Source organism: Callospermophilus lateralis, chromosome 6, assembly GCF_048772815.1.
Source record: "Callospermophilus lateralis isolate mCalLat2 chromosome 6, mCalLat2.hap1, whole genome shotgun sequence".
Lineage (NCBI taxonomy): Eukaryota > Metazoa > Chordata > Mammalia > Rodentia > Sciuridae > Callospermophilus > Callospermophilus lateralis.
The window spans coordinates 117,077,627-117,097,469 of record NC_135310.1 but is presented as its reverse complement, the minus strand read 5'-3'; the positions used below and the strand labels follow the sequence as shown (position 1 = coordinate 117,097,469).

Here is a 19,843-nt window from a genome sequence, read left to right as displayed (position 1 = left end):
AATTGTGGTGATAGAGGAGAGGGCAGATAAATGTGGGAGACAATTAGGAGATAAACTCAACTAAATGTATTGTAGGCCCTAGGGAATAAGCAAGAGGGAGACGTCCTCAGATTTGTGGTTGAATGAACAGGATCGTAATGCCATTCACTGGGGGAAAAAAGCGGACATATGGGAAAAGAACATACGGTGAAATTTAAACTTACAAGATTTAGGATGATTGAGGTGACTGAGAATGTCCAACAGACTTTGGGTTACGTTAGTCTAAATGTGGGAAAAGTGGTTTTGGGATGAGAGCCATCTGTGTCCACATAGTAAGATGCTATAGACAGCATTCCTTCATTCCTCCTCCACCCCCACTTTGGTGCTGGGGATCAGACCAGGGCCTCCCGAATGCTATGCAAGTACCCAAGTGGCCTCCACCCCAGCCCACTGCCCTTCCTTCAACATCTGTTGAATGTGTCTCATACTCTGTTGGGGACACAGCAGAGAACAGGAACACTGGGTTCTTGCCCTCAACCACTCTACAGCCTTCTGACTTTGCTCTTAATCTGTGAAGATGATAATGAGATTAGGGGAGATTAAGAAACGTGCAGTCTAGTCCCCTCGGACACTCTTATTCTCGCATTGGTTCTCTCCCGGCCCTCCCCGGGCTGTTCTCCTGCGCAAGCGCCCTGCACCCAGGCTGGGGCGGGGCGGGGCGGGCCAGAACCCGAGCGGCCTTTCGCAAGGCCAAGAAGGGGCCTGTTGGGGGGCGGGGCCGGTTGTCCCGTGACGTCATTAAGCTGCGCGGCTCGCAGGGCGGGACCCGAGCGCGACCGCGCGGCCGGCGGACCCGGGCTGGCTTGTGGGGAAACGAAACTGAGGGAGGAGGTGGAGGCTCTGGCTGTGGCAGGTCCAGGCCCGGCGGCGGCGGCGGCGATACGTCGGCCTGATCCCCGCTCTCCGCTCCCTGGCAGCTCGCCCTCTCCCCTCTGCGTGAGTGCGGACGCGCGGCCCGGGGGGAGCGAGCGGGCGGGCGCGCGGGCTCAGCATCCTTCTTCCTCCACTGCCGCCTCGGCCCCCACCCGCGGTTATGACTCTCAGCCTTCTGGCCGCTTCTCTCTCCTCCCCCTTCCCCTCCTCCCCAGCAACCTCCTGGAGCCCGAGCTGCCACTGACACAAGTCTCTGCGCACATATTTACACACTCAACGTTATCTTCAAATGGAAGGACTGGCCTGGGGAGACGGGAGCTCAGCTCTTCCTCTGTGAATAGGGGTGGCAGTGCGAGACCGAGGCCCAGGGAGACAAGACCACAGGGGGGACTTGAAGCCCTTCGGTGGGGGAGGCCGCAGGTGGAAGCAAGTCTCCTGCATCCAGTTGGAAGTTCCTGACCAGAGCACATTTTTCAAGTGTAGGTCACTTGAACTGGGCACTGGTTAGATATGTGGCCTTCTCCTTCTGGGCCTCAGTCTTTAACAGTGGAAAACGAAAGGGTTGGATTAGGTGACTTGGAAGGCCCAAATCTAAGGTGATGTGATTTGAGGAGTACCATCAGCCTCTGCCACCTTTCACACAGTTTCCTCTCTTTCCTGCACCTACCCCAACACAGCACACCCAGTTTCCCGTGCTTCCGAGTCTTTTTGCATTTGCTGCAGCTAGTAGCAGGCCCTGTGATGGGCTTTCCTGTAGCTCACCTTGTGGGCCTTTGTAGAAGGCTGAAAGAGTGGTTTAAAATGAAACGTGTCACAGCCTGGGCTTGCTTTCTGTTTGCTTAGGCTGCTGTTCTTGTTTCCCCAGGCTAGGCTCTGTCTATGCCAGTTAAAAGGCTGCCTCCTTAGGAAAGATGTGATTATGCATTGGGTTGATTGGCTTATCCTTGAGCTGAAGAGAAGGGAAACATTATCCAGGGTTTAGTGAGGTTGCTGGGTGAAGTTGCTGGGTTCAGTGGTATTTGTGGCATTTCATTGCTTTCTTGCTGTGGTCACTGTGACCCATGCTGTAAGTCCAGTCTTGTACCTCTGCAGCTTCCCTTTCCCAAAGATTGCAGCCCCACTGGTCATCTACCCGGTTTGTTTCTGTTTTGAGTTCTTTCTCATTTCCAAGTTCAACCAGTTAATTGTTTATAACTCAGACTGTATTCGCTACTTTTCCTTAAGATATCGGGGTTTCACAAGCACTTCATTCAATCCCATTTTTCCCCCTCATGCTTACCTCTCATGTACCCATGGGCATGGAAGATGGTGACATGGAACTAGCTTCTTTCCATACTTTTTTTTTTTTTTTTTTTTTTTGTGGAGATGGGTTCCTATTTTTAAAGTTACAATTTTTGAATCTCACTCCAATGATATAGCTACCTCCAGTCTCATTATCTTTCCCACTCTTGTGTTTCCTCCATTGTAAGACAGTCATTGCTCCCACTCCTTACTTTGGTTAAAATTTTTCCCAGTTTTTGCTGGGCACATTGGCGCACACTTGTAATCCCAGCAGCTTGGGAGGCTGAGACAGGAGGATCAAGAGTTTGAAGACAGCCTCAGCAACAGTGAGGCACCAAGCAACTCAAGTGAAACCTTGTCTCTAAATAAAATACAAAATAGGGCTGGGGATTGGCTTAGTGGTTGAGTGCCTCTGAGTTCAATCCCTGGTACCAAATAAATAAAAAAATAAAAAAATAAAAAATAATAAAATAATAAAAAAATTTCCTAGTTCTTTCATTTTTTAAAACATTATGAAATAAACCAAAGCCCAGTATTTGTATCATGCTATATAATCATAATTATTTTGGTGAAATAATAATTATTATGAAATAATCATTCTGGGATGGTCCCTTCATCTTGGAATTTTGGTTGATATTTAGTTATAATTCATTTCCAGTGTACATAGCCAATGTTGTATCAGAAGTATAGAATAACAGTTGCCCAAGGCCTTTTCCCCCCTGTGTCTTATGGAGTTTATTCATGTCTTTTTGGTATCTGACACCAGTGGTCCAGGGACATATGCATCTGTGAGCACCACATTTTTCAGTAAAACTAATAGCTATTATTGAAAACCAGAGCTTGGCTAGCATCCTTCCTAGACTGCATTCTGAGGAAGAAGCTATTCAAGTGCTGGCACTGAAGGATATTTGAAGTTGCCAAATCTCATCTCATTGATGATTTATACTTTGGAATCCTTGCTCTGATCCCACTGGCTCTAACCCAAGGGCAGCTGACTGTCTGTATTTATGGTTGCAGTAACAATGAAGAGAACTCTCCCAGAATGCAATGCCCCCATCAAGAAACAGAAAAAAAGAGTTGCAGAGCTTGCCCTGAACCTCAGCTCTACATCAGATGATGAACCTCCCTCCTCTGTCAATCATGCAGCAAAAGGTATGCTTGCCTGTATGGTCTGAGGCCACTGGCCATCTGGTTATTTGAATCTCTGGTGCTTGGATTCAGCAGAATATAGTCCAGCATCCTTTGGGGAAAAATAAGCAAATTCTACGGAAAGATGTTGGTCATAGAGTCTTTTCCATTCTGCCATTCTTCTACTAAAAGAAGTTAAACTTGTTTTAAATTAAAAATTGGATTTTTTTCCCCCCAGAAGTTCCTTAGTTTTGATGCTGGTCCTTCAGTAGGTGGCACTCTTTTGCTACTTTAAACCAGTTAGAAGTGGTGAGCAGATCCTGGGGTTCTTGTAGAGGAGGAGGGCTCTTTGGTGCAGTCGTCTGGGTCTAATTCTCAGGCTTTTGCACATAGTTCTCAATTCCTTCAGCAGTTGCAGGCAGAGGCACCCAGTGACAGTGGAACATCAGTGTATTTGACATTAAGCTCAAAGGATTTCACAGGTCTGGTTGAAATTATCTTTTTTTTTTTTTTTTTGCCTGCTTTTAAGGGTTATAGACATTAACAGTTTCCACAGATGCTGTCTTGAGAAATTATAAAGTGTCTAGGAGTTTGCTTCAAATACCAGGCAATTAGAAGCAGCTAATTCACATTAATTTTGATTTGCCAGCTGTATTTGCTTTTTAAGACTGCTGTGACAAAGCATCACACACTAGGGTTGCTTAAAGAAACAAATTTATTTTCCCACATTTCTGGAAACTAGACATCAAATCAAACTAGGTGTCAACAGAGCCACAAGATCCCTTGGAAGAGTCTTGGAAGACTCTTTTTCCATCTTGTTTTTGATGGTCGTTGGCAACCCTTGATGTTTCTTAGCTTGGGTGGCAGCTTAATTCCAGTCTCTGCCTTTACCTTCCTTCTGTATCTGTGTACAAATTTCCCTCCTCCTCCTTCCTTTTTTTTTTTTTTTTTAAGGTCCTAGGGATTGAACTCAAGGACACTCTTATCACTGAGCTATCTCCCCAACCCTTTTTTATTTTTTTGAGACAGGGTGTAAGTTGCTGAGTCTGGCCTCAAACTTTGACATAAAGCTCAAAGGATTTCACAGGTCTAGTTGAAATTATCATTTTCCTTTGCCTGCTTTTCAGGGTTGTAAACATTAACAGTGTCCATAGATGCTGTCTGAGAAATCATAAAGTGTCTAGGAATTTGCTTCAAATACCAGGTGTCCTGCCTTAGTCTCCTGGGTAGATGGGAATATAGGTGTATGCTGTGCAGGCAAATTTCCCTCTTCTTCTTCTTCTTCTTCTCCTTTTCCTCCTCCTCCTCCTCCTCCTTCTTCTTCTTCTTTTTTTTTTTTTTAAATTTCCCTCTTCTAATAAATCAGTTATTGGATTAGGACCCACCCTCATCTAGAATTATTTTATCTTAACTTGATTGTATCTGCAGAGGCCCTGTTTCCAAATAAGTCACATTCACAGACTCCAGGTGACACAATTTTGGGGAAGGATACTCTGTTCAACCCAGTACACCAGCAGGCTTGCGTTTTTTATCCTTTGTTGGATCACTGACAAACTGGAATGAAACTTGGTAACAGACTGGTGACTGAGAGGGTGGGAAATAGTTTATTCACAAGTGGTAAGCTCATTGAAGGGCAGTTACTTATCAGCTGTTACTGGGGAGCTAGTTTAGAGAAAGGCTTGACAGGTGGTACTGCTCATGGAACATTTGGTGCAGCTATGGTCCAGGTTGGATAAGAGACTCTTATAGGCCTTGAGTGTGGAGGTGCGTGCCTGTCCGAGGTTTTATTCACAGTGGAGCTGGATATTGTAGTGCATGTCTGTAGTCCTGGCTGCTTTCAGAGGCTGAGGCAGAAGGATCACTTGAGCTTGTGATCTCAAGACCTATTTTTAAAAAAGAGGTAATGGTGGATTCCAAGCTGGGTGAGAAAATCTGTATGTAATTGGGGCTCCTAAGTGGGAAGACAAAAGCATATTGAGGACATTATTTTTAGGAATTATTAAGGAAAGGGGAATTTACTTCCTATCTGGGATTTGAGCAGTTTGGTGAAGGTAGGGCTCTGTGGAATTGGGAGAGAGCCCACAAGGGAATAAGTGATATTCAGTAGTGTAGGTGTCTAGTTCTAAGTGACTCTTGGGAGACATTTGCTCTCAAGTAACATATCCTTAAAGTAAGGAAAGAACTTTCAGGTAAAGTAAGGTGAGTATGTAATGTTAAAAATCCTTTAAGGCAACTTGTCTACCAGTCTGATTTAAATTTTAAGCCTGTAAGAAATGTGACTGTGAATTAAGAACCGATCCCCCCTACGCCCCGGCCCCACCGTACACATACATATTCCCTTTAATTTTATCAAATAGCTTTAACCTTTTCTGGAATTAGCATCATGTGACTCAGTCAGGATTGCCTATTGCTTTTATGTGTTCAGAATGGAAATTCAGAGGTGGCGAGTTCATTGTATGTATCTGACCAAAGGCCACTTGGTCTTTTTCATTTGCAGAAAGTGAGACAGGAGGCAGAGGCAGAGGCAGATTTCCCCAGGTTAGCTTTCATTAAGTAAGAGGAGCTCCACATTGACACAAAAACTTAGGACTAGGAAGGGAGGGAAAGGGAGGTACTGGAGAATGAATTTAATCAAGTTATTGTATGTAAGAATCCATCAATGAATCCCACTATTCTGTATGATCATAATGCACCAACAAGGGGTGTGTGAGTGTGTGTGTGTTTAGCACTAGAGTTAGCAAAATTGCTGTCTCTATGCCCTTCTCTGCCATGCCTGGCAAAAAGTAAATGCTAAGTAAATATTTACTGAATATAATTGATAAAAGGTAAAAAGAGTGGTTATTTTAAACTTTTTCAAGAAGCTTAAAATTCTTAACATCTTTGATTTTGCCTATCTCTCCTCCAGTTTGCAGATCATTTCTCTAAACGCTTTGCATTTATGTCATCTGTGTTCTGTATCAGCTCCTTCTAGGAGTCCTTGGGGAGTGTGCTGTCTCACCAGAAATTACCTATATGCTGAGATGCAGGTGTGGCTTTTCTATTCAAGTCATTGATTAAAGCAGGGGCATTTCCGTTTCCTCCATCCAATTCTGCCTGTACACACTATCAAATAGATGATAAAAAAATGTTCCTTAGGGAGGACAATTAGAAAAACAAAAAACTAGTATTTACTATTTCTGTCCATCTGGGCCTTGTTTTTTCTTCCTTTGCTAGATCAATGTGATCATTAATCATTAATGATGAGTAAGTCTATTAGTTTAATCAGTGTGTTTGTTTTTCATTATTCACAAGTTAGTTGTGTTGCCAACTCAGGAACTTGACATTTGGCTAGTGTAAAGAAAAAGAAGGTTGATGTTGTCATGGGCACGGTGGCATAGAGTTCTTTTGAGTATTCTAAGAGGAGTTTGAAGGCATTTTCAAGTGTAAATAAATTGGAAATTTGCAGTCAAATAACCTTTGAAGTAAGGGGAGGTCAATGAGGCTATTGTGTTCTTTTTGTTTGTTTCTCACAAACTGGAGAAACTGTGGTCTAGAGCCCAAGAAAATTTCCTTCTGTCCTTAGCTGTGCATCTAGCGTGGGCTCTTAGTTCTTGTTTTTTTTTTTTTTTTTTAAATAATTTTAGAGACAGCATCTCACTAAGTTGCTGAAGGTCTTGCTAAGTTGTTGAGGCTGGCTTTGAACTTGCAATCCTCCTGCCTCAGCCTCCCAAGCTGCTGGGCTCCCAGCGGGCTCCTGGTTCTCTTGCAGCAAGTTCTTATGGAAGTTGCAAATTTCCTTCACCAACACCACATTAAAAGTACCTTCCCCTCTGCCAGGTTTAATTCTTTCCTAAATAGCTGTTTGCCCTGAGACACCATCGCTTTCCTGTCAAACCAGATTCATGACCTTAATCAAAAACTTCCTTTATCGGTATCTGTTTAAATTGCTCTAACGAGTTACCATTTATTTGGAATGAAGGAGAAATTGAGTCTTTAAACAGGAATGACTGTATTCTTCAGCAATTGTTAGGCAGGATGTTTATTAAAATTCATAATTTATTCTTCTATATCTGTATGCTGCTCACCTTGGCCACTAGTGCTTGGAGCTACGTTGTCATTTTTAATCATGGCATGTTTGCCCTACTCCTCTATCACCATGTGAACAATTGTGCCAACAGCTGGGAAACCTCTGGTTCCTCTGTAAAGTGAACATTTCTTCTCTAAAATGACTTAATAATGATTTCTATCAGGTAGAGAAGAAATTTTAAATGAAAACGCTAAATAATGTTTTGGGCTCTGGTAGGTTTTAGAAAGGGAACTCCTGGGGAGGTAAATGGAAATGTCACCCAGCTTTGGCAAGTTCTTAATGAAACTAATGATTTTAATAGACTGACCTTATTATTCCTTTTAATTTATGTCCTCATTACAAAATTGTCAGCTCAGTGCTGCTAAATTCTTTCCAATCTTGGGAAGGCAAACCTCTTGAATTCCTACTGCAGCTATGACAGTTGTTTCCTTTTCATCTGAAGAGAGTGGTCCCAAAAGCCCAGGGGTAAAAATAAATAGTGACTGTGGCAGTCTGTGGAAATTAGGGCTAATCTACAGACTTTCTCTTAAATCATGTCAACCTACTAACTGGATTTATTGGCACTTGTTTTGGTTTGTGGTACTGTAGATTGAACCCAGGGCCAACGTACGTGTTAGGTATACGCTCACCCACTGAGCTGCATCCCCAGCCCTAAATGCTGGTTTTATATGTCATGTGAATAAAAGAGAAATAAGGTTTATTTTCTTTTCCAGCACACTTCTTGATCTCACAGGGAATTTCCTAGTAGGGGATGTTTTAGCTGTCTTCATCCTCACTCTGAGAACCTGGAAAGGACAGTGTACAATAACTAGCACCTTGGGAGGAGGGGGAATGGTGTAGAAAGATCTTGTGCCAGAGTATGATGCTGGAATTTTCCAACCAGAGTCACCACTGATTTGCCTAGTGAGCCTTTCATTCAAATTTTGTTCTGTTTTTTTTTTTTTGCTCAAAGATTTATGAAGATAAAAGAAAATGAGATCTGTTTCAGAGATTCAAAAGTGGCAGAAGTCTTGCGTACCCAGGGATGGAATTAAAACCATTCCATTGTTCACTGTTGGCTCCTCAAGAAAATTTTAACAGCCTGGTGACTTCCTTGAGCTAGACCAAGGCATGCTCTCCATAGAGAAGGATACCAAGTTTTTCAGCCTTTTCATAGTTAGGTGTATGAATGTCTATATAGTTGGTGAAACGATAAGAACTGATTTAACATTGTAGGTTCTGATGAGTCAGGACCTTGGATCCCTGGGCTGCCCCAAAGCAACTTCAGGGTTGTACTCAGGGAGCTGTCCACATTGCTGGTATCTTCTCTTTCTGTACTAAGCAGTGCAGGTTGAAGCCACAGAAGCAACTGAGAGAATTGAATCTGAACCTTTGGAAGCACAGTTCTTTAGCATGTGGGCACATTTTACAGACTGCATCTCTCTCCTCACATGGGAGATAATGGATGACTGGCATAGGGATAGTCTTGAGCCCCTGATAGTCTCTGGCTTGAGCCTCCCCATCGCCACCCCATGGTCTGCTGCTCTCTGAAGATTTCTCTGGAGGGAAACTAATCTTTTCCTATAACTTGGAATAGTAATTCTTTGTAGGTTTATTTTTTCCCCTAATTTTTAAACTAACATACATACATACATACATATATACATATACATATATAATATATATATATATATATATATATATAAAATATTTATATTTTTGGTTGTAACTGGAAACAATATCTTTATTTTATTTATTTATTTTTATGTGGTGCTGAAGATCGAACCCAGGGCCTCCCATGTGCTAGGCGAGCACTCTACCGCTAAGCCACAATCCCAGCCCCAAACTAACAATTCTTGTTTCTCACAAATGCAGAAAAGTGCAAAACAGAAAATAAAAATCACCTTACCTCTCAGTTTCCATGGTTACTCATTGTTAATTTTCTGGGTCTTTCCTTCTGAGTGGCACTCTCTGACATGTGCTACATTGGTCCATGTAAGCAAGACAGCTCCTTATTAAGAGAATTGGATCTAACTTAATAGGAAGGGGCAGATTTTGTGCCTCTTATAGGAACATTCTCAACCAAAATTCCAACTTGCTAACTGATTAGAAGCCAGAAGTTTGGTTTTGGATTTATTCTGATTCCCTTTCCCACTTCACCTGCCTTTTCTTTCTTTTGCAAAATGTTGTATTCTTTTTTTTTTTTTTGGTGGGAAGTACTGGGGATTAAACCCAGGGGTGCTTAATCACCAGGCTTCATCTCTAGACCATAAAATGTTGTATTCTTTAACAAAATGCATATTTATATTAGCTATTTGATTTTTTAGGTTGTCTGATAGTTGTTACTTTTGCATAGTACTCTGTTGTGTATAGCATGGACATTTTATAGAATAGGTCTTAAACCAAAGTAATTGTTGGTGTATTAAACAGTATCAGTATTCTGAGCTCTGACATATATTTCAGCCTTCTGGGACCTAAATCATTGCTCAAGAAGGGCTCTGTTTGCTGGTAGGATATAGATCCTCCATTCTCATTCTTAAACTTTTGAAGCCTGAACATTTGCACTACTTGTACAATGTACAATAAAATATCTTAAGGAACATACACTCTGTAGGTCCTCAGGAAGGGTGACACCTGGCTGATAAACCTTTAAATCCACTATGATAGACTTCTTATTAATTTCTATCAAATGAAATCCTCAGTCCAGATGTTGGGGTTATAAAGTTGATTTTGACAAAATTCCTGCTCTCTAGGAGTGACCCTGTTCAGTGGGGGTGGCATGTGGCAAATGATAACTGTCTCAAAGGCAACATGTTGAGTGCTTTGATGATGGTGGGAGTATCAGTGTCACTGGGGCTCAGTAGAAGGGAAAATTATTTAGGCTTGGGGCCCTGGGGAAGGCTTGTCATCCCTCAGCAAGTTTGTGTTCTAGCTGGGAAATAAATGGATCAGTAAAAGTAGGTTTTAGAATCATGAAGTAATGATCAGGTAAGGAATACCTGAATAGTGACTATTTCAGTTCTATACAGAATTGTTTTAACCAATTAAAAAAACAGTTGTTTTACATGGCTTCCCTCCGCACTGTCCCTCAGAATCTTCCACAAGCAGCCAAGCTTTGAATCAGAATCTTTTCTCAGCAACTTCCCTTCTCCCTCAAAGGAATTGTGCCTCATTGCTCAGTTTTTTCATATTCATTTTAAATTTTAATAGGTTATATATTCACATGGTTCATAATTCAAAAATATAAAAAGATACCCAGTATAAACTCTTGGTGATATGATTGTAAATCAAATTTATTTTCTTTGCTTTCACTTGTTCTAAATAATAATTTTTTTTTTTAATTCTGTCTCCATGCCTTAACCCCTGCATGTGTGCATAATCACACTTTTATTGGTATTGTATCTCTTTCCTTCCAAAGCTCAATTATAATACAATTACAAGAAATATAAATATATAGTTGTATTTTCCCTCTGTATTACACAAAAGTTCAGGAGGCCGTACTTGTGCATGGGGCTTTGCTTTTCTGTTATTTCTATAGCAGTGTGTCTTGGTGATCTGTTTCCATGCATCAGCAGGTGTTCTCAGGCTTTCTTGTTTCTTGGCACTCTTAGTGTTGCACTTTTGTTTTTACCACGTCCCTAGGTCAAAGTAAATACCTGTGAGGCATGGTGGCAAATGCCTGAAATCCTAGCAGCTCTGGAGGCTTAGGCAGGAGGATTATGAGTTCAAGGCCAACCTCAGGAACCTAGAAGGCACTTAATAACTCAGGGAGACCCTTCCTCTAAATAAAATATGAAAAAGGACTGGGGATGTGGTTCAGTGGTTAAGTGCCCTGGATTCAATCTCTGGTACAAAAACAAAAACAAAAAAACAGCCTAACAATTTAGGTTATTAAGTATTTATTGAACTCTAAGGAACAAGCCTTTATCTTATTTTATATTTTGTTACTTGGGGATTGAACCCCAGGGTGTGCTACCACTGAGCTACATCTCAAACCCTTTTTATTTTTCATTTTGAGCCAGGATCTCCTTAGATTGCTTAGGGCCTCAACTAAGTTGAGGATGGCCTCAAATTTGTGATGCTCCTGCCTCAGCCTCTGGAGTTGATGGAATTCCAGGCATGTGGCACCAAACTTGGCTAGTAAAAAGACTTTATATCCTAACAACAATAAAAACACTTGAAATTCACATAAATTGAAAAATATTTTCATCTTATCTTTAAATAACCACAATTACTTATTAATGAGATATAGGCATTGTACGACTTCTCTACCCCTGGATTCTGGTTGAATGTCACCACTTTCATTTCCTGTTCGGTGTTATCCCCTGGTTTGTAATTTATATCATTTTTCAGTGGGGGGTTATATAGAAATTGTTGACCAAACTTTTAAGAAATAGTCTATTTCCAAATTCAGGCAGATTTGAGAGACTCCTTGAATAAAATTACATTGGGTTAATAGATTCATAGGTCTGCATAAGGGAGGGAAAGAGATAGTGGAGTTATTGTCCATATGGAGGTAGCTCAGCACTTCTTGTAGCTGCAAAGGTGCTCCTTCCTTGAAGTTCTTTAACAAAGTTGTTGATGGTGAAGATGATGGTTTGGCTCCCTCAGGCTGCTGGCTCCCTCCTGGAGCTGTGCCTCTGCTACTCTCTACCTAAGTTGGTGGTTCCACCAGAGCTTCTTTTCCTGTTTTTCTTTCCTTTCTCTTTTTCCTTCCTTCTTTCCTCTTTTTCCCCTCACTTGTTGCTTCTGTTCTTGTTCTTCCCCGATTTCTCTCCCTGTGAGGCAGCTTTTCTCCAGAGCTGCAGTGTGGGCACCCCCTTTTTGATATATATATATATATCTCATGTATATATTTGTATGTATTTATTATCTGTAGGCAGACACAATACCTTTATTTTATTTATTTATTTTTGTGTGGTGCTGAGGATGGAACCCAGTGCCTTACATGTGCTAGGTAAGCACTCTGCCACTGAGCAACAACCGCAGTCCGTGAACCCTCTCTCCTACCAATAAGTTTGAAGGACTGTGTAAGCAAGGAGAACTAGCTAGAAGATTAAACAATTAGAAACTGGTAGTCTGCTGATGGACTCTTTGGAAATGGAACCAGGCATCAGTCTTTGTAGAAATTGATGTTTAAATAAACAGTAGCAGTAGAAATAAAGTATCTTCAGTCAATATACTTTGTATTTGACAGTATGCTTTCACATGTTTTTTCATTTAATCTTTAAACAACCACTGAGTTAGATGTTACCATCCCAGTTTTATAGTGGGGGAAATTTAAAGGGTGGGGAACTATTATTTTTTGAGCTCCCATTGTGTCAAGTACCCTAGAAACTTTCAGTGACTTTCCCATGATTATAGAACTAGTGAGAGGTAGAAAACACATTGTCATTAAATGAACCTCCTGTATGCAGTGCATGTATGGAATACTTCTTGAATGAATGAAGTTTGGACTTGTAGAGGCTATTTTGTGACATAAACTTACCTCAAAATTTCTCTTTTTCTTTTCCAGCATCTTCTACAAGCCTAAGTGAGTCTGACAGTGAGACAGAGGGGAAGCCGCGCAGCTCTGACTGTTTTGATGATGCATTCAAAGCAGACTCTCTGGTGGAGGGAACATCTTCTCGTTACTCCATGTATAACAGTGTCTCCCAGAAGCTTATGGTATGTCACTGCTTGGGTTGAATTTCTAAAGCTGCCCCAACAGAGTGAGAGAAGGGCAGTTTGTATTTGTATGACAAAAAGAAAAGCTAGGGCATAGATTTTTTTCCTCTCTTTTCCAGCCACTGAAATTTGACAGAGTGTGGCCTCCTTTTCTATAGAAGTATCTTGTCACATTGGAATAATCTATGGAAAGTGACTGCATAGGCCTATTTCCTCCTGTTCTATCCAGAACTGGTTCACCTTTTGGTATCCTTACTAATGAATTCTTACTATAAACATGTGTGAATATACTTGCCTAAAAATGATGTGTGTCAGTGGATAAAGACTTCATGCTAGGAATTTTTGTTCTATCGAGTAATCTCAGAAGAAATGATTAAACTCTTTTTTAGTCCCAAAATAAATGGGAGTAGTATGGTGTTTTTTTCCAAAGAAGGCCCAATTCCTTTTCCCAATTTTTATACCCATTGATATATCACAAGAAGAAAGGTGAATAGGGAGAGTGCTTACTTTCCTCACCAAAATTTAGTATATATGTTCAAAGGTTATAGAGTTCAAGTTTCCCACCTGACTAACTTCAGGAATATCATAGTTGACTCCTCTATTTCCTGTTGGATTCCCTTAAGAATGAGAAATGCCCCTGCTGAAGTCATAGGTCAGGGTATTTGTTTGGGAACCTTAAGCTTTGGGAGAGGGAAGATTAGGGAGACTTGCGACAGCCAGCTCTCTGAGGGGCGGGGGCGGGGAAGATTTGTGTCTACTATAGGGATTCCATCCAGGTCTTGAGCAGGTGCTTTCAACAAGAATATAGATCTCCAGGGGGAATTTCTCTGGACCAGAGTTCTTTTATCAGGTAAGGGATTTGAGATTTGGGTTTTTTTATCTTTGGGATGTATTCCTAGACCCAGGAACTGTAGAGTATAGGGTAAACTTAAGACAGTTGTGACATTTGAAAAAGCATTTCTGTCCCAGGACCTTCCATACCAGAATTTCACCTGAAGTGAGTTTAATCTCTTGATTAAATGGGCTCCTACAAGAGCTCATTATTCTTGCAGAGTAAGACTGTTTGACTGGCTAAGGGTCAGGCAGAAGTTACTGCTCAGAGCTGTCCCATTTTAAATTATGTTCTCTTTATCAACTCTACTCTGGGTCTTTTCACTTAATCAGACAAATTAGCTGGAAGGGTAAGTTGTGCAAATGTCCAGTGAGATTCATTATGTACTCTTAGTGCTTTTAATTATAGCTATGTGGTCCCTTCTCATTTATCCAACTTCTAGTTGCCACAGATCTTTACCTTCAGAATAGACAGTCACTGGACCCATGGTTACTGCAGTTATTTATTTATGCTTCTTTTCTTCATTAGGCTAGAAGGCAGAATTTAGGCCTTAATCATCTCTATTTCTCAGGGCTTAACACAGTGTCTGGCATATGATAGGGGCTAAATAAATTTCTGTTGTATTGAATTAATTGTGCTCTCTTTTCTTTTTCAGGCCAAAATGGGCTTCAAGGAAGGTGAAGGATTGGGAAAATACAGCCAAGGTCGGAAGGACATTGTTGAGGCTTCTAATCAGAAAGGTCGAAGAGGCTTGGGTCTGACCCTGAGGGGCTTTGATCAGGAGCTGAATGTGGACTGGCGAGATGAACCAGAGGTAACTAGTGAGGGAAGGAGGAAACCTTGTGGTTTTGGATGTGTGGCTTTTTGAGACCATATTAACAAACAGAAATCTATAGTGGCAGTGTAAGCAGGGTGGTTAGAGGGGGTTGGTTTCTTACATGGGAGGGACTGGGGATGTCCAGAATGGAAAGTAGAAGACTGGGCAAGGATATTGATTTGTGTCTCATTGCTTTCTAGGACTTCTAAGACCAGTAGGTAAAAGATGCTGGAAGGCAGAGTTTGGCTTTATAAAAACCTTTAGTGAATAGGTACAGCTCACCACTAGTGGAATAAGAAAGGCTGTGGACACCCTCTGTTGAAGGGATTCAAGTGGGCCAAATGAGCCCGTACTGTCCATTGTGTGACTGACTGGATTAGGTGTCCTCTAAGATCCTTCCATCTCTGCAAGTTAACAGGTGTTTGTTGGTGCCATATTGCTTTTCTACTGTGAGCTTAATCTGTTATCTTAAGTACCAGTTTGTTGTGAGACAAAAAGAGACTCTTATTATCTCTTTTCATGGTACAGATAACGTTGAGATTTTTTTATTTTCATTTATTGATGTCCTATTTTATTCCACAAAGGATTTGAAGTAAGTTTAACAAAATTACCTAAAAACATGATGAGATATCACCATTACAGAGATGAGATTAGAGAAAACAGAATACAAATGTCTAGCATTTCTACATAGTTGGTGTGATTGAGCTTTAGATGGGGCTCTGAACTAGCTGGAAAACTGCTGTATCGTTTTGTCTCCCTGATTTTTTTTTTTTTACATTTTAAATTTTAGTTGTAGTTGGCCATAATACCTTTATTTTATTTATTTACATGTGGTGCTGAGGATTGAACCCAGGGCCCCCACATGTACTAGGCAAGCGCTCTACCACTGAGCCACAACCCCAACCCTGTCTCTCTGATTTTTGTCTCCAGTTCAGGAAAGGATGTGAACCTGCTCATGATGAAAGCCTAATAAAGCTTCAGAGTGAAATTTTGACAAGCCAGGAACTAATAAGTTTTGGGGTGGTCTTTCTATGTTTCCTTGTAGTTATGATGCTGTGTAGCAGAATAGCAGAGGAGACAGTGCAGAATAGGTGGGAGGCGAGAATTCTACCACTGAATCACCAGTGCCTCCTTGAAAAAGTACCTCCTTGAAAAAGACTATGATGGGTAGGTTACTAGATAGAGGCTTTTGCATGAGAAATACCTAGTGCTTTCCAAGTTTTTATTTGTGTGTAAACAAGTACACAGTTTTGATCCTTTCAGTGGCACAGAATTTAAGTGAACTTTGTTAAACTAGAAATCTGAAATTTGCTTGTAAGATCTCTGTTTTTAATTGAGATAAGCTATTGAAATTCCTTTTTGGGGTGAGACTTTCCCAGTTCTCATTTGCCATTATTCAGTTTTTGTCTTAGAAAACATGCCTGATAAATAAGAGTTTGGCTCAACCATCAGTTGCTATCCACTTCTTCTTCTTCTTCTTCTTTTTTTTTTTAAAGAGAGAGAGAGAATTTTAATATTTATTTTTTAGTTTTCTTTGTTTGTATGTGGTGCTGAGGATCGAACCTGAGCATGCCAGGCGAGCGTGCTACTTCTTGAGCCATATCCCCAGCCCGCTATCCACTTCTTTAAGACAGATGAATCTGGGGGGCCTGAGGAAATGTCCAGTCCTGGGATCACTATAAGGAGAATGCTCAGTGGCTACTACAGTCCAGGAGTGTAAACTCAAGGTTTGAGCCATTGGACAAAGTCTACTTTTCAGGTAACCTTAATGTACAGACTTTCATGGAGAGATTGAGTCTGCATTTGCTTGATAAAGGAGCATCCAAAGTATATATGAACTTTTTTCCTTAAAGTTTATAATTTAAATTTATGCCTAAAGGTGATGGATTTGACCAGGAGGAGAAACCGTGTTACACTGCCAGATTCATGGACAAAAGGTTTCAGTAATTTTTCTTTTCTACTTTTTCTGTTGATGGCAGTTCGCTTGCCCTCAAGACCTTGCATTGTGATACCATTTTATGGCTTTCAGAGCATGTAATATTACCTTTAATCACATTGCTTCAATTTGCAATGGTGAATCTCTTTCCCACACTTGCTTGGGAGGCAATCTGTGAAGCTGCCATGCAGGTTAGCCACCTGGTTAGGTTTTATAATCCACGTTTCTCGAGCCCAATGGTACTTAGTTTTGGATGCACAGTAGAATCATCTGGGGACTTTTAAAAACATATATCCAGTCCCCATCTCAGATCAACAGAATCATGTACTCTGAAGCTAGGACCTATACATCAGAAATTTTATTGAAAATCCTTGCAGGAGATCCTAATGTACAGTTAGAGTGAGAACCACTGTCTTTTACTGTTAGGGAAAGTCATTGAAAATTAAGAGGAAGCAGCCATCAGAGATGCCAGCTTCTGCTGTATTGGAATCATTGAGAGAGGAATAAATAACCAATTTCTGGGTAAAATAAGCAGTTTTGGGGTTATTTTGTAAATAACACTGTGAAAGCATCAGGAGGTGAGACTCATTGCCACTGTCTTCTTGATGAAATTAACTCCATAAATATGTATGTGTATGTGTGTGTGTGTGTGTGTGTGTGTGTGAGAATAAATAAGTAAAGGCTGAGGCCTTTTCATAAATGTGTATGTGTGTGTATGAAGGCTGAGGCAGGAGGATGACAAGTTCGAGAATAGTCTCAGCAATTTAGTGAGATCCTGTCTCAAAAAAAAAAAAAAAAAAAATGCACTATGGATGTGGCTGAGTGGTTAAATGCCCCTGGGTTCAATCCTCAGTACAAAAAAAAAGGTATCTATGTCTATATATCACATATGTTACAAACACCTGTTGATGTCTCTGTCCTCACCACTCTACTTTTAAACCCCTTTGGTCAAGGGCCTGTCTTATTTAAGTCTGTATTCTGAGGAATACACAGTAGGTACTCATCAAATAATATTGGAACAAATTAAAGAAACCTTGAAGATTTGGAAAGTTTCTAGAGATTCAAAACAGAACCAGAGATGGCCTTCAGAAATTGAACTTCAAAATTTTGGTTTTCCCTTCTCATGTCTGACCACTGCATTTGGCTTCAGCAACTTGGCGCCTTCTCAGTCTGAGTCCCTCTGGATTGTTTTGGGGAAGTCCTGGAGACTTGGGGTGGAGCCCCAAGGATCTGTCTTACCCGACTTATTTCCCTCTCTTTTGTTCATAGCCCAGTGCCTGTGAGCAGGTGTCATGGTTCCCAGAGTGCACCACTGAAATTCCTGATACTCAAGAAATGAGTGATTGGATGGTTGTGGGAAAGGTAGGATGTCAGTAAAATGTACCCTAATATCTTAGCCTCTCCTAACTTTTCTCCTTCTTGAGTCCTGTTATATGTATACTTACAGTTTTAAGAAAAATTTGACCATTATGGAAGGAAAAAAACTGTTAAGAGGGTTTATCGAGGGCTTTATAAATCTGCACCTTGGAGATGTAGCGGACAGATTTTTTTTTTCTCTCCTAGTAATTGAACTTAACAGGCAGACAAAATGAGTAACCTCTATCTTTTCCTTACGGATGCCTTATGGAGTGACTTATTGTGTATTTGTATATTCTGGTCACTGCTGGGCACCATTCCAGGTAAATGAAAGATATTGTCCCTATCTTCAGAAAGTAATCATGGAATTGGTAAAGGAGGAATTTGTTTAATCCTGTTCTAGAAAATCTTAAGAATAAAGTTGGCTACCAAATCAGTGTGATCTAGAGAGTAGTTCTCTAAGTGTGGAGGCCCCTGGGGATCTCTGAGACCCTTTCAGGGAGTTCACAAGGTCAAAATTATCTTCATAATGATTTGAAAAGTTATTTGCCCCTTTACTCTCATAGATTCACAGGTGACCAGTGGAGTTTTTCAGAAACTTTGACATGTGATGTTACAATTTATTGGTGAAAAAAATGATCAAAATACAAAATCAAGGAAGAGAACTTAGCCTTCTTCTAGTAAGCCAGATGTTGAAGAGATTTACAAAACTGAAAAATAAAACTATCCTCCTTGCTAAATTTTTTTGAAATATGGTTATTTTTTCATAAAATAATTTCTGTTAACATAGTTTTCTTTTACATTGAATTAAGAAGCATCAAAAATCTTAGTTTTAATTTCTATTACTAAACATTGATATCTGCATAGTTCACATAAACAAAACTCTTTGGAATCCTCAATGATTTGTTGGTTGGTTTGTTTGTTTTGGTACTGGGGATTGAACTCAGAGGCACTCAACTACTGAGCCACATCCCCAGCCCTATTTTGTATTTTATTTAGAGACAGGGTCTCTCTGAGTTGCTTTGCGCCTCGCTTTTGCTGAGGCTGGCTTTGAACTTGTGGTCCTCCTTCCTCAGCCTCCCAAGCCACTGGGATTACAGGCGTGTGCCACAGTGCCCAGCTTGGAGTCCTCAATTATTTTTTAAAAATGATTTTGGGGTGCTGGGGATTGAACCCAGGACCTTGGACATGCTAGTAAGCACTGTACCCCTGAACTCTACCTGTATCCCTGAGCCTTTATTTTCTCTAATGTTACTGGGCCAGGGGCCTGGGATCAAGCAGTTGTACTCATCTGAGAGCGAGAGGCTTCCTGGTTGAAGGACAGGCCTCTGTCACTTGGAGCACTCCCCATCCTTTTACCTATGTGCTCCAGGGGCAGGCAGCTTGCCTGTCTCCTTCCTGTTTGCTTTTCCCGACCTCAGCATTCATGAATCTGGTATCCATATGGTGCTCCACTCAGAGCTCCCAGGGGACTGCTTCATCTCACAGCCATCTGGAGGACAGCCAGAGGGATTTAGGATTGTGTCTTTCTCACTCCTCAGGGATTGATGTTTCTTGGCAGGGACTCAAGCCCCTTCTTGCTCTGCTCACTTGGAACCCTAATTTCTCCATTCACCCATCCCTCCCCCCTCAGTCACACTTGGTCATTATTTATTGTTTCTTCTCCCTGTAGAGAAAGATGATTATTGAAGACGAAACAGAGTTTTGTGGAGAAGAGCTGCTTCACAGTATGTTGCAGTGTAAGGTAAGACTTGTGGCTAGAGCCAAAAATGAAAACCTTCTGTGAAGTGATTGGCCAAACTTGTCCAGTTTTCTTTTTGGTCATTTGTGGGGGGATTGAATTTAAGATTTTTCCCATAGATCAGATAC

The 19,843-nt window shown here is 41.0% G+C and overlaps 1 protein-coding gene across 2 annotated transcripts in view; it reads left to right on the top strand.

Moving 5' to 3' along the window:
- Positions 1–806: 806 nt before the first annotated feature.
- Positions 807–19,843, top strand: part of Cmtr1 (cap methyltransferase 1) — a 49,977-nt gene continuing 30,940 nt past the window's right edge. Inside the window, exons 1-6 of one of the 2 annotated variants that reach the window (XM_076858781.1) lie at positions 807–975; positions 3,211–3,345; positions 12,882–13,033; positions 14,521–14,679; positions 17,888–17,980; positions 19,647–19,718. In XM_076858781.1, the coding sequence (XP_076714896.1) occupies positions 3,216–3,345; positions 12,882–13,033; positions 14,521–14,679; positions 17,888–17,980; positions 19,647–19,718 (606 nt within the window). In that variant the 5' untranslated portion in view covers positions 807–975; positions 3,211–3,215. Of the gene's footprint in view, positions 976–3,210; positions 3,346–12,881; positions 13,034–13,796; positions 13,884–14,520; positions 14,680–17,887; positions 17,981–19,646; positions 19,719–19,843 lie in introns of those variants that run through there. The other variant, XM_076858782.1, reaches the window with a different exon arrangement.